Below are 14,051 nucleotides of genomic sequence, written 5' to 3'. Positions count from 1 at the left end.
TTAAATGCAAACAGAATGCACTTTAAAACAAAGCTGCATTTGTCTATCCTACAAATTGATAGCAAGGATGACAGCCCTGTAGCTAGCACCTTTTCAAAGCAGGTTGTCGGTGACAGCTGACATCATTTTGTCCTGATAGGTTCCCTTTATGTGGAGCAGGGGATCCTGGGTATGTATGGGCTCAGAGCACAAGAATGGATTTGGGTCTCTTTCCACCTGTGAAGTGTTTTGTCATTTGTTATGGTGGTGGGTCAATGTGCTTTGTCACCCAAACATCACTGGTGAGGCTAGTTTTTACTAATGGTGCACCGATATTGCATGCACTTGGCTGAAACCGAAATTGATGGTTTAAAAAAAAAAAATATATAAATATTTGCATTTGACATTTTAATTAATATCATGAAATTAAATGAAGATAAACTTATCGGCCATTATCGGCACCTTTTTTTGAAGCGGTGTTAAAAATCCTGCATTTTCTGTGCATATTTATTCAGCACCTTCTTATTGAAATTCATTGCAAATGCAGCAATAAAGCATCAAGAATGCACTGTTGTGTTTTTGACGCAGTTTTTTTTTAGTCACATGACCTATAAAAAACACACCATAAGCACGGTACAATCGCCGGCGTTTTTGGCTGCCATTATTATTTCAGGTACTTATATAGCGCTGTCAATTTACGCAGCGCTTTACATATACATTGCACATTCACATCATTTTTGGCGACTGAAATTTCGGTGCATCACTAGTTGTTACTGCTGCAATTATAGTAAGCTATCCTTAGATTTTAGTGTTCGTAAAATGAGTTTTAAGGCCTATTTCCCAGCAGAGAAACTACCTTCATGCGTACTCTGTATGCGAACCGCTGCGGCCAGCATTTGTACAAACTGTGCAGATCAATGGCCAGAGCCAGCAGGGGTTCTAAACGGTCTTGGATACACAAAGGTTGCACCCAGGGATTGCCTGTCTGATCATCTACGAGCTGGAATTTTGTATGGAGCCATAGCACGGGGATGCTTCTTCATCCAAATGCAGAGTTTAGCTGAATCTGAATGCAGCAGCCTTTTGGATCAGTGGAGCTGCAACCAGAACTATTTTTTGTGATGCAGTGACGAAGTTAGAACCACTGTAATTAAATATATGCAAAGAAGGTTGAGAACGGCGCTACCTTTTTAAGAGATTAGGTGCACTAAGTGAATGGATCATTTATCAAATAAAATTTCTAAAGTGCACAAGTGACTCACAATCTAAGCAATTGTATAGTAATGCTTAAATATAATAAATAAATAAATTATAAAGTACACAAGTGACTCGGTCTAAGCAGAGGCTGGTTTTAATTATAAATTATAGGATAATCGTGCAGTAATGCAGTGCAGAGTGCCAGTGCCAAAAAATCCACAAAGAAGAATGGGGAGAGACAGGGAATTTTATTCAAAAGTAAATATAATAGGTGCAGTGTACATCCAATCAGTGAAAAAACTATAAGTGGTAGATTAAATTAGAAACGGAAACAAAATCATTGAGTGAGTGTTGATGTGAGCAGGGGTGAAAAAATCCAATAAAATAGCCGATCAATTTAAAGGTTTTCAGTGTAAATGAAAAGACTCCGGGTTGCAACCACCAGCGTGGCCACTAGGTGTCGCACCCTGTATACAACCTGCTATGGCTTCTGCTGAAGATGGTGCCCAGGGGTTCCTCCAATCCTTATTGTCCGTTTTGTAAACTGTGTGTTCCTCAAAAAACAAACACAGAAAAGGAAACCCCCTGGTGCCGTGTACAACTAGAACGATTAAGTGTAGTGACTCACAAGTTAGGCTGCAGGCTGTCCGCAATCAGTAGTTTTCAGCCGGGAAGCTTCCGCGTTCCACGGCTCTGGCTCCAAGTGCCGGAAGTGACGTAATGGCGTAGAAGACTCCAACCTACGCGTTTCGTCAGAGGACGTCTGCTGGAGCTTTTCTTTGTGGATTTTTTGGCACTGGCACTCTGCACTGCATTACTGCACGATTATCCTATAATTTATAATTAAAACCAGCCTCTGCTTAGACCGAGTCACTTGTGTACTTTATAATTTATTTATTATATTTAAGCATTACTATACAATTGCTTAGATTGTGAATCACTTGTGCACTTTAGAAATTTTATTTGATAAATTATCCATTCACTTAGTGCACCTAATCTCTTAAAAAGGTAGCGCCGTTCTCAACCTTCTTTGCATATATTTAATTCTTTAACCCTTTTGGGTTTGGTTGTTGGCAGCTTACACCTCACTATTATATACTCCATAGCGCTGGTCACTTTTATTTATTTTAGAGCCACTGTAAGCCTTCTATTGTCTGTGTTCTTTAGGCAGCCTTCACTTTCTGTCTCAGTGACAGCAATGCCCCGGAAATCTGTTCCCCTATAACAGGGATCCTCAAACTACGGCCCTCCAGCTGTTGCGGAACTACACATCCCATGAGGCATTGTAAAACGCAGAGGTTCACAGATCTGGCTAGGCATGATGGGAATTGTAGTTCCCGAACAACTGGAGGGCCATAGTTTGAAGACCCCTGCTCTATAAAATATAATAGATAGCAACAAAAAACCCCCAAAAAACTATCAATAACCAACTAAAATAAAAAGGAAGCTTATTCAATTTTAAATATCGGCATTAGGGATGGTAATTGGTGCCAGAAAATGGAAATATAAACTTGTCTGTGAGCTGTAATTAATATCCTGCCCAACTAAAGATGTTTTAAATAAATTGGTATTTCCATATTCTAGCGCTAGATACAACAAAAGCAAAAAAAGAAAAGGATGAGGCCTTTGTCCAAATACCAAATGTCTGTGGTCAAACATACAAACTATAGCAGGAAACTACGGTGGTTAGCGGATTGCTATTCATGACCGACAAGTTGCAGAAAAGAAACTTAAACTGTAGGTCAGGCAGATGTAAAGAAATCCTATTTAGTGCATCTTAATACATACACATTCCCCCTTAATAATTCTTTACAGATGTGCAGGTTGTCAGTTGGTTTATTGTGAAGTTTAGGGATATTTTCTGCTATGATTATCAACATTTAAAATGGATGATTTTGCTGTAGCACAGTCTGACCTGCTTGTGTGTTAGTGATCACTGATGTGTCACTCTTTGACTAGGTGTGTCTTCTCTCTTCCCTTGTGCTGGCCGCAGAGACGTAGTCCGGTAAGTCAAGCCATTTTTGCTTTTCTTGGATGACTGTTGTTGTACGAGTTAATTTTTGAAACTTTTTTTCAACAGGTTGATTTTTTTAATATAGTTTATACATTACTTGTACCTTCACAGACTCTTTAAAACCCAATTGCGCTTTCAGTTTATTTCCATGGTATCCAAACTGCGGCCCAGGGGGGCAAGATGCGGCCCTATGCTTGCTTTTATCTGGCCCTTGGGGCACTATTCCTCCAAATGACAGCAACAGTGAGGCACTATTCCTCCCAATGACAGCAACAGTGGGGCCCTATTCCTCCCAATGACAGCAACAGTGGGGCCCTATTCCTCCCAATGACAGCAACAGTGGGGCCCTATTCCTCCCAATGACAGCAACAGTGGGGCCCTATTCCTCCCAATGACAGCAACAGTGGAGCCCTATTCCTCCCAATGACAGCAACAGTGGGGCCCTATTCCTCCCAATGACAGCAACAGTGGGGCCCTATTCCTCCCAATGACAGCAACAGTGGGGCCCTATTCCTCCCAATGACAGCAACAGTGGGGCCCTATTCCTCCCAATGACAGCAACAGTGGGGCCCTATTCCTCCCAATGACAGCAACAGTGGGGCCCTATTCCTCCCAATGACAGCAACAGTGGGGCCCTATTCCTCCCAATGACAGCAACAGTGGGGCCCTATTCCTCCCAATGACAGCAACAGTGGGGCCCTATTCCTCCCAATGACAGCAACAGTGGGGCCCTATTCCTCCCAATGACAGCAACAGTGGGGCCCTATTCCTCCCAATGACAGCAACAGTGGGGCCCTATTCCTCCCAATGACAGCAACAGTGGGGCCCTATTCCTCCCAATGACAGCAACAGTGGGGCCCTATTCCTCCCAATGACAGCAACAGTGGGGCCCTATTCCTCCCAATGACAGCAACAGTGGGGCCCTATTCCTCCCAATGACAGCAACAGTGGGGCCCTATTCCTCCCAATGACAGCAACAGTGGGGCCCTATTCCTCCCAATGACAGCAACAGTGGGGCCCTATTCCTCCCAATGACAGCAACAGCGGGGCCATCTGTATCCCATTGTGGAGATTTCCCTTCACTTGCTGTCCCATAGCCAAACAGGAAGTGAGAGGAAATCTCTGTAAATTAAGGAAATTCCTTGGGGACCCCCCAGGTCACCAGAACTAGTGTCCCTATTGGAAGATTTCCCCTCTTACTTTTCTGGGGACAACCAAAAATTTGGGATTTTCTTTTACTTTCACCTTCAATTGATAATGGTAAACAGGACAAGTAAAGAGGGTTCATCTCTTTTAACCATTTGCCCACCGCCGCACGACTATTTACTGCGGCGGTCAGCCCCTCACAGGCAGAGCGACGTAGTACTACGTCTCTAGCCTGTGAGGGTCTAGGGAGCGAGCGCGCGCCCCCACTCCCGAGTGGTCACGGACCCCCCCCCCCCCGCGCGTTTGACCGACGGACCCGATCGTCGGTGGAGAGGGAGAAAGGAGGCAGGCGGCTAATGTAAACAAGCCGCCTGTCATTCTCCCCGGTGTATGAATGGTGATCATACGGTTCTACTATGTAGAACCGTTGATCACTGTTCCTACACCTCAAGCCACAGTCAATCACAGTAAGAATCACGCCCCTAGGGACACACATAGCCCCTCCCTCTCAAAAGTTAACCCCTTCACTGCCAGTGTAATTTTACAGTAACAGTGCATATGTATAGCTCTGATTACTGTAGAAATGTCACTGGTAACCCCAAAAGTGTCAAAAATGTCAGTCAAGGGTCCGATCTGTCCGCCACAATGTCGCAGTACCACAAAAAAAATCGCAGATCGCCGCCATTACGCGTTAAAAAAAAAAACACCAAAAATGACAAAAATCTTTCCCTTTGTTAGTAAACGCGATAACTTTTGCGCAAACCAATCAAAATACGCTTTTTGCCTTTTTTTTTTTTTTTTTTTTTTTTACCAAACCTATGTAGCATAAAACAAATTGGCCGAAAATGTCAAAACATTTTGATTTTTACATTTTTTTGGGGGGGAATTTCATATAAAAAAAATGTGAAAAATATTGTTATTTTTGCAAAATTAACGCTCTTTTTTTGTTTATAGCGCATGATCAAAAAAATCGCACAGGTGATCAAATACCACCAAAAGAAAGCTCTGTTTGTGGGAAAAAAGGACGTCAAATTCGTTTGGGTACAGCATCGCACGACCGCGCAATTGTCCGTTAGTCACGCAGTGCCGAATCGCAAAATAGGCCCTGGTCAGGAAGGGGGTAAAATCTTCCGGGGCTTAAGTGGTTAAGGGGGCACAGACACAACTGACAGGGGGTCTAATCTCTCTCTGCTATCCAAAACAAAAAAAAAAAATGTTTTGCCTTTAGTTATACTTATAACATAAGAGGGAAAAACGGATTGCTTTCTATGGACGACCTCATCCTTCCCTTGCACTCTGGATCCCCGGAATCCCCCCTTGTGTTTCCGATCTGCTGGTGTGTCCTGCTTGGCAGGCTATAAAATCCGAAGGGAGCCATGCAGCATTTATGAGTGCTGTTCTCCTCAAAGCTGCTCAGTAGAACTAGTAGACAGCGGAGTGTCAGGGATTCTGAGGACACAAGGGGATCAGTGTAAAACCTGCTTAAATAAGGCCGTATGTCAAGACTTGGCATTAGAAAAGTGATCGGCTCTCTACGTTTTTGATGCACTATTATTTATAGCTAGGTTAAAGGAAACGTGTCATGATTGAAATATGCTGATGATCTTTCCTACTGTTAGTCTGCCTGGATGTGCAGCTAATTATTTAGGCTTAGTACTTTGAACCACTAACCCAGTACAAGTTCTGGATGGGAAGGATTTACCCCCCTAATGACCAGGCCATTTTTTGCGATACGGCACTGCGTTACTATAACTGACAATTGCGCGTTTGTGCAACGCTGTACCCTATTAAAATTGATGTCCTTTTTTTCCCCCCACAAATAATTTTTTTTTTTTTTTGGTGGTATTTGATCACCTCTGTGATTTTTTTTATTTTTTGCGCTATAAATAAAAGAGCGACAATTCTGAAAAGAAAAGAAAAATATTTTTACTTTCTGTGATATGCATTCCCAATAAAAAAAAAATTAAATCTAATGTTTTCATCATTTTAGGCCAATTTGTATGCTGCTACATATTTTTGGTTTAAAAAAAAAAACTTTTGGTTTGTGCAAAAGTTATCGCATCTACAATCTAGGGGAAAGATTTGTAATTTTTGATCTTTTTTTTTTTTTTTTACTAGTAATGCCAGCGATTTTTAGTGGGACTACGACATTGCAGCGGACAGATAGGACACCTACCTGTCATTTTTTAAGCTTTTGGGAGGACCAGTGACATTACTACATTAATCAGTAATAAAAGTATGCACCGTTACTGTAATAGTGACACTGGCAGGTTAACACCAGGAGCAATCAAAGGGTTAAATGTGTCCCTAGGGGTGCTTTCTAACTGTGGGGGGGGGATAGGCTTGCTGCATGAACACCTGTGTTCCTAAATAAGAGGAACACAGGATACCTGTGTTCATTACTGACAGAACAGCAGTCTGCTGTGTTTAGAACGTCAGACCGCCGTTCTGTCTCCACGGGGAGCGACCGCCGGACCCTCAAGTTGGCTTCCCCTGTGGCGGTCCTGCAAAATGACTTACAGGTACGTCGTTGCACGGGACAGAGCCATCCTGCTGCAGTACATGTACTAGAATTAGAATAGGTAATGGAGGAGGGGTGCTGGACATGGATTTTCACGGGTTATCTACATGTGGACAAAGTCAATATTTGAGCCCTATTGGCCTGTATTCGGCAGATCACCACAAAGACCGGGATTCCTTAGGAAAGGACATTCATCTAAGTTGAAAAATCCAAGTCTAATCGGTCAAAGAGAGTGCCGAAAGATGTCCTCATTTAACAGAGGAGATTGAATGATGATATAGTTTTTTTTTTTGCAGGAGGGGAGGGGCGGGGGCGGGCACTGGTAGGAGCAGACTGGTGGGGGGGAGAGGAGGACAGAGGAGAGCTGCGGATGACAGAAGTAGGTAAACTGACCACGGTGTCAGGGCTCAGCAGCCATGATAAACCATTGTCAGTTTACAGGGGGGAGGGCAGAACCACGCAGGATCAGCCAGGTATTTTATATGATACAAGAAGGCAAAATTACACAGTACAGGCACTGTGCTTTATAACACGCTTTAAAAGAACAGAATCAATTTTTTTTTTTTTGGGGGGTAACAAACACTTTAATGATTTTTCATTTGGTGTCCTCTTTGATCTATTATGTGTGGACTTTAGATTAGGTCAGGGTTTAGTGTTGTATACTTCTTTTCATTGGTTCTTCGAATGGAATAGCTTCCTTTGCTGCTGCATCTTTGTCTATAAGCTTAATAATTTTAAAAATCCAAAGATATCTAAATCTACCGACAAATAATTACTCCAGCTGCCCACTTTTTGTGGGTATATTATGGTAAGAGTTCTTGTTTAGTGCCATTCTTTTCTTGTCTGCTGCTTAATCATATTGTAACACTGTGCTCTGTGCTTGTTTTCCAGGCTAAACTCGCAAACTGTTTACTGATACTTTTATATATTAATTATTACAGGGCTGGACAAATGAAAGTAGGATTTCGGGGAAGTTTGCTACAGCAGAGAAACTAAAGGCCAATTGGATAGTCACAAATTTTTTTTATGCCTATTTGCCCAGTGTTCTGGTTTTGCAGGCACTGTAGCACGTTTCTGAGATTTATACTTTTAAAATTCCCTAGACAAATGTAACATAAAGCCCCCTTATCAGAGGTTAGATAATTGTTTCTGTCAGTTGACAATCTTTTTGGACTCTCAAGTATATGTAAAGCCAATCACTGAAATCTCGTGTGCGCTTTCACATGTTAATGTAATTTCAAAAGTCCTTTTCTATATTGTTTAAATCTGTAGCTTCAATTAGATAGTTTGCGTCCTTTCACATGGGTCGGACCATATTTTCCTCCGCTCAGGCACTTTTTTTTTTTTTTACACGGACACGAATGACACTCTGGAGTGTCCGTTCCGTATGTCCGTTTATCATCCCATCTGTTTGCGGATGATAAACTGAGATAATGTATGTCTATGGGATTGCGGATGTCAGCGGATGACACCGCTGACATCCATTTTTGCGTCCGTTCCATTTTTTTAAATGGAGGAAAAATAGGGTTCTGTTCCGTTCCAAAAAACGGAACTGATCGGAAAGGACGCAAATCGGATGTCAGCGGATGGTCATCCGCTGACATCCGCAATCCCATTGACATGCATTATGTCCGTTTTTCATCCACAATTGGATGGGATGAAAAACGGACATACAGACCGCCCGTGTGAAAGAACCCTTAGGTTGAAAGAAGACACAAGTCCATCTGGCTCAACCAATAAAAAACAGTAACACAACTATATAATCCCATATACACCATCCAGAGGGAGGAAAAAAAACCCAGCAAAGCATGATCCAATTTGCTACAGCAGGGGAAAAAAATTTCTTCCTGAACCCCCGAGAGGCAATCGGAATTCCCTGGATCAACTTTACCTATAAATATTAGTACACAGTTATATTATTTACACCTAGGAAAGAATCCAGACCTTTTTTAAAGCAATCTACTGAGCTGACCAGAACCACCTCTGGAGGGAGTCTATTCCACATTTTCACAGCTCTTACTGTGAAGAAACCTTTCTGTATTTGGAGATGAAATCTGTTTTACTCTAGACGTAGAGTGCCTCCTTGTCCTCTGTGAAGACCTTAAAGTTAATACCTCAACACCAAGTTCACTATATGGACCCCTTATGTATTTATACATGGTGATCATATCCCCTCTTAATCTCCTCTTCTCAAGAGAGAATAAATTCAGTTCCTCTAATCTTTCCTCATAGCTCCTCCATGCCTCATATCAGTTTGGTTGCCCTTCTCTGCACTTTCTCCAGATCCCTGATATCCTTTTTAAGAACTGGTGCCCAAAACTGAATTGCATATTCCAGATGAGGTCTTACTAATGATTTGTACAGGGGCAAAATGATATCTCTCTCTCTCTCTCTCTCTGGAGTCCATGCCTCTGTTAACACAAGAAAGGACTTTGCTTTGGAAACCGCAGCTTGGCATTGCATGCTATTATTAAGCTTATGATCTTCCAGAACCCCCAGATCCTTCCCCGCTATGGATTCCCCCAGTTCTTCTCCCCTAGTATGTATGATGCATGCATATTCTTAGCCCCCAAGTGCATAACTTTACATTTATCAACATTAAACCTCATTTGCCACATAGTTGCCCAATGAAACAGGTCAGCTGGTAAGTTGGAGACAGAGACATCCTGTAAGGAAGTTATTCCACTGCAAATCTGGGCGTCATTTGCAAAGACTAAAAGCTTCATTAAAATAATACCAGGCACTTCCTGTTGTAGGGTGACCATGCTCTCTCCCTGTCTCCTATCTGTACTGCTGCGTTGTTACATGGGCTTTCAGTGGGTACTGCAAATTGGCCTTTTTTTAAAAAAACATATTTTTGCAATGGTTTTGCACAGGGCGGCCCTGATCCTCACCTTCTCAGGTCCCCCACTTGCGTTCCTATTCTCCCCCCCCCCCCCCCCCCCGCTGTGTGCCCACCATAGCAAGCTGCTTGCTATTGGGGCTTTTGTGGGCTCACTCCCGAGGCCAAGTTCTGTGTCTTCATTGCCACACCGAGCACGGCTCGGTCCCGCACTCCCAGCAGTGGGAGCCAATGACTCTGAGCTGCTGCTCTTATGCACGGCGCTGGATCGAGATCGGGCTTAAGTATGTATAAAGGGAAGCTGCCTCAGATTTCTTTTTACCTTAATGCAGAGAATGCATTAAGGTAAAAAAATAAAAATAAAAAATTAGCCTTTAGAACCACTTTAAAAAAGAAACAAAACATTATTTTGCTTAGTAATGACCAAAGCTATGAGGTGGAACTATCACTATGATGGTAGTGATCACAAAAACTTGGTGAGTGACCTTTAAAGTATAACTAAAGGCAACACTTTTTTTTAGTTTGTTTTTTTTTTTTAGTTTTGGATAGAGTAGAGATAGATTAGAACCACTGTCAGGTTTTATTGCTGTCTGTGCCCCTGTTAAGGAAATTCACTCTCTCTATTTGTCTTGTTTACCATTATCTTTGAAAGTAAAAGAAAATCCCCAAATTTTGAGTTTTCCCCAGAAAATTAAGTGGGGAAATGTTTCAATAGGGACAATAGTTCTGGTGTCCTGGGGGGTCCCCAAGGAATTTCTCTCAATTTGCAGGGATTTCCTCTCACTTCTTGTTTTGGCTATGGGACAGTAAGTGCAGGGAAATCTCCGCAATGCGACACAGATGGTGAAAATAAATCCGACGGGTTATAACCCTCTCTTACTCTATCCAAAATGGAAAAAATAATCACCTAAAGTTCTACTTTAAGCACTGCTGCCCCCCAAAAAAAGTAACTAAAAGATGCATAAAATATAAATTATTACAGCCAAAATAGCATTTTAATACTTTTGGGAGTACTTTTATACACATTCTAAGCAATCGGTAATCAAGCTTTAAAGTGGTTGTAAACCTCAAATATGAAATAAGAAAAAAGCATATCCTTCTATGGTGTGTACTTTTCTCAATCCAGAGCACTAAAGCCCCCCGTACACACGTACCGAATGTCGGCCGAACGATCGGCCGTCTTTTGTCCGGTGCTGTCCTGTCGGCTGAAAAGTGCTAAAGACTGCACACGAATTTTGTTGGCCAACAACAGCCGACTGCAGAAGTGATGTCATGTGATGGTTAACTTTCCGTGTCTTTTTTTTTTTCTCAGAGCATGCCCAGTCTTGCTAATCTGCTGTTTGTCGGCCGAATTCTGTACTGACTTGCGAACAATCGGCCGTTCTGGTGACGGCCAACAAAATTTTTTTAGCCTGCACACCAGATTCTGTTCGGCCGAAAAGTCGCTGTCGGTTGTCGGAAGCATCAATACTAACAAGCCGACAATCGGCCGATCGTTCGGCGGCCAAATATTTACGGCCGACAATCGCTACGTGTGTACGGGCCTTTAGTGTCATTTTTGTCTGCTGCCTCCTTCCTCTATCAGCATTTATCACTTCTGACAAGTTTTCCTGACACCAAGAACAAAAGGTTGACAAAGGAAGGAGCGCCAGCACACAGCCTGTGATGGACAACCTCAGTTCTTTGTGCTGTGAGAAAGGGGGGGGGGGTGTTCCTTCCCTCCAATTGCCTCTCACTGAGCTCTGGGGGGGGGGGGGGTGTAACTTTAGCTCCCCTCCCTCTGCTTTCTGGAAGCTCAGATGTGTATAAATTCTGAAATTTGAATGGCTGTAGAGAAGATAGGGCTGCAGATAAACAGGTACAACGTAGGAGGATTTGTTTCATCTCTATGCATGACTGAGGCCAGTCTCTTCACTGGATATATGTGAGGGTTTACGGACACTTTAAAACAAACCTTCACTGACCTCTATAGCTGCAAGCACTTTGGAGCAATTCATATTGAAACTCCACAGCAAAAACACTGAAGATGCTTAAAGTTGAACTTTTTCAGTAAACATTAGCTAATTTTAATCCTTGACTTAATAAACAGATAGGAAGGTATATTCTATTCACTTGTTCCAATTCTTTCTTTTTTTTTTTTTTTTAAACATTTCTTCAGTTGCTTCCTGTTTTCTGGCCTAGGCCAAAATGATGTCATACATCCCAGGAGTCTTCATGGGAATTTTCATCTGGAGGAGGGGCTTTCTCAGCTAAACATGCCCTCCTGCTTGCATGCCTAAGCTAGGAGCAGATGGATTGTAGGAACTAAGTGCTACATGAATCATCTGCCCTCACTCAAGATGTCTGCATTTAGAAATGTTAGGGGGGTATTATTCAAAGCTATTTCTCAAAATAACAAAGCATGGAGACATGGAAGGTTGTATTTCTAATGCATACATTCTTTTGAACTTACAATTTCGGAGTGTCTGTATTATTTATTTATTTATTTTTTAATTAGGCCTCATTCACACGGGCCCTGTGGGCCGGTACAGCATGATGGAGCACCTTGTTTATGTGGCTGGAGCTGAATGCCAGCTGCCCATGTTTTCCCTGTGAAGATAAAGCAGCTGGACAGACACAGTCTGTGACAGACGGTGCAGCTGCAGGCGTCTCCAGCCGCGTGAACAAGGCGCTAATTCACGCTGAACGGGCCACAGCACCCATGTGAATGAGCCTTAAGGCAAATGGATTTCTACATTACTAAAAAAGGACCAGAGCTGTAACTTCTGCAACTTCCCTCTTCCTGACTGGTGAAGATTGTCCAGCCCTGAATTAATGACTTAACTGGCTTTAGTTTCTAATGTGTGAATACTAATGATTGTCTAACCCGTGCATGCTTTGTGAATTAACAAGTATTCATTTTTATTAATATAGGGCACAATTAAAAGAAACTTGTCAAGTAAGTAGACTTTTAATGTGAGATTCTTTGATCTAATCAGTAATTGTTTTGACTTAAAGGATATCTCAAGCCAAAAAATATAAATATACGCTTAACAAAATTATAAACGCAACAGTTTGGTTTTTGCCTCCATTTTTCATAAAATTAACTCAAAGATCTAAGACTTTTTCTATGTATACGAAAGGCCTATTTCTTTCAAATATTGTTCACAAATCTGTCTAAATCTGTTAGTGAGCGCTTCTCCTTTGCTGAGATAATCCATCCACCTCACAGGTGTGGCATATTAAGATGCTGATTAGACAGCATGATTATTGCACAGGTGTGCCTTAGGCTGGCCACAATAAAAGGCCACTCTAAGGCCTCTTTCACCCGGGCGTTCCGTATGTCCATGTAGCACCCCATCCGTTTGCGGGTGATATACGGACATAATGCATGTCAATGGGATTGCGGATGTCAGCGGATGACCATCCGCTGACATCCAATTTGCATCCTTTTAGTTCTGTTCCGCTTTTTGTAACGGAACGGAACAGAACCCTATTTTTCTTCCGTTTTTTTCCCGCAAGCCCATAGACATACATTATGTCCGTATATCATCCACAAACGGATGGGATGATATGCAGACATACGGACCGATGACACAAGTGTCATCCGTGTCCGTAAAAATAAAAATGCCAGAGCGGATCGCAATACGGTCCGCTCCGTGTGAAAGAGGCCTTAAATGTGCAGTTTTATCACACAGCACAATGCCACAGATGTCCCAAGTTTTGAGGGAGCGTGCAATTGGCATTCTGACTGCAGGAATGTCCACCAGAGCTGTTGCCGTGAATTGAATGTTCATTTCTCTACCATAAGCCGTCTCCAAAGGTGTTTTAGAGAATTTAACAGTGATCCAACTGGCCTCACAACCACAGACCACGTGTAACCACACCAGCCCAGGACCTCCATATCCAGCATCTTCACCTCCAAGATTGTCTGAGACCAGCCGCCCGGACAGCTGCTGCAACAATCGGTTTACATAACCAAAGAATTTCTTCACAAACTGTCAGAAACCGTCTCAGGGAGGCTCATCTGCATGCTCGTCGCCCTCATCGGGGTTTCAACCTGACTGCAGTTCATCATCGTAACCGACTTGAGTGGGGAAATGCTCACATTCGATGGACCAACATTCCACAGGCCACAATGAACAACCTGATCAACTCTATGCGAAGGAGATGTGTTGCACTGCGTGAGGCAGACGGTGGTTACACCAGATACTGACTGGTTTTCTGACCCCCCTGGACCCCCCCCCAATACAGTAAAACTGCACATTTTAGAGTGGCCTTTTATTGGGGCCAGCCTAAGGCACACCTGTGCAATAATCATGCTGTCTAATCAGCATCTTGATATGCAACACCTGTGAGGTGGATGGAATATC

At 42.7% G+C, this 14,051-nt stretch overlaps 1 protein-coding gene across 1 annotated transcript in view; it reads left to right on the top strand.

The window, feature by feature from the left end:
- The window catches only part of SGIP1 (SH3GL interacting endocytic adaptor 1), a 318,128-nt gene that overhangs the window by 134,823 nt on the left and 169,254 nt on the right, over positions 1–14,051 (top strand). The window contains exons 7-8 of the mRNA XM_082265257.1: positions 3,170–3,181; positions 12,613–12,637. Of these exons, the coding sequence (XP_082121383.1) occupies positions 3,170–3,181; positions 12,613–12,637 (37 nt within the window). The remainder of the gene's footprint in view (positions 1–3,169; positions 3,182–12,612; positions 12,638–14,051) is intronic.

Source organism: Pelophylax lessonae (assembly GCF_965119305.1).
Source record: "Pelophylax lessonae genome assembly, chromosome: 8".
Lineage (NCBI taxonomy): Eukaryota > Metazoa > Chordata > Amphibia > Anura > Ranidae > Pelophylax > Pelophylax lessonae.
This window is presented reverse-complemented; position numbering and strand designations above follow the sequence as displayed.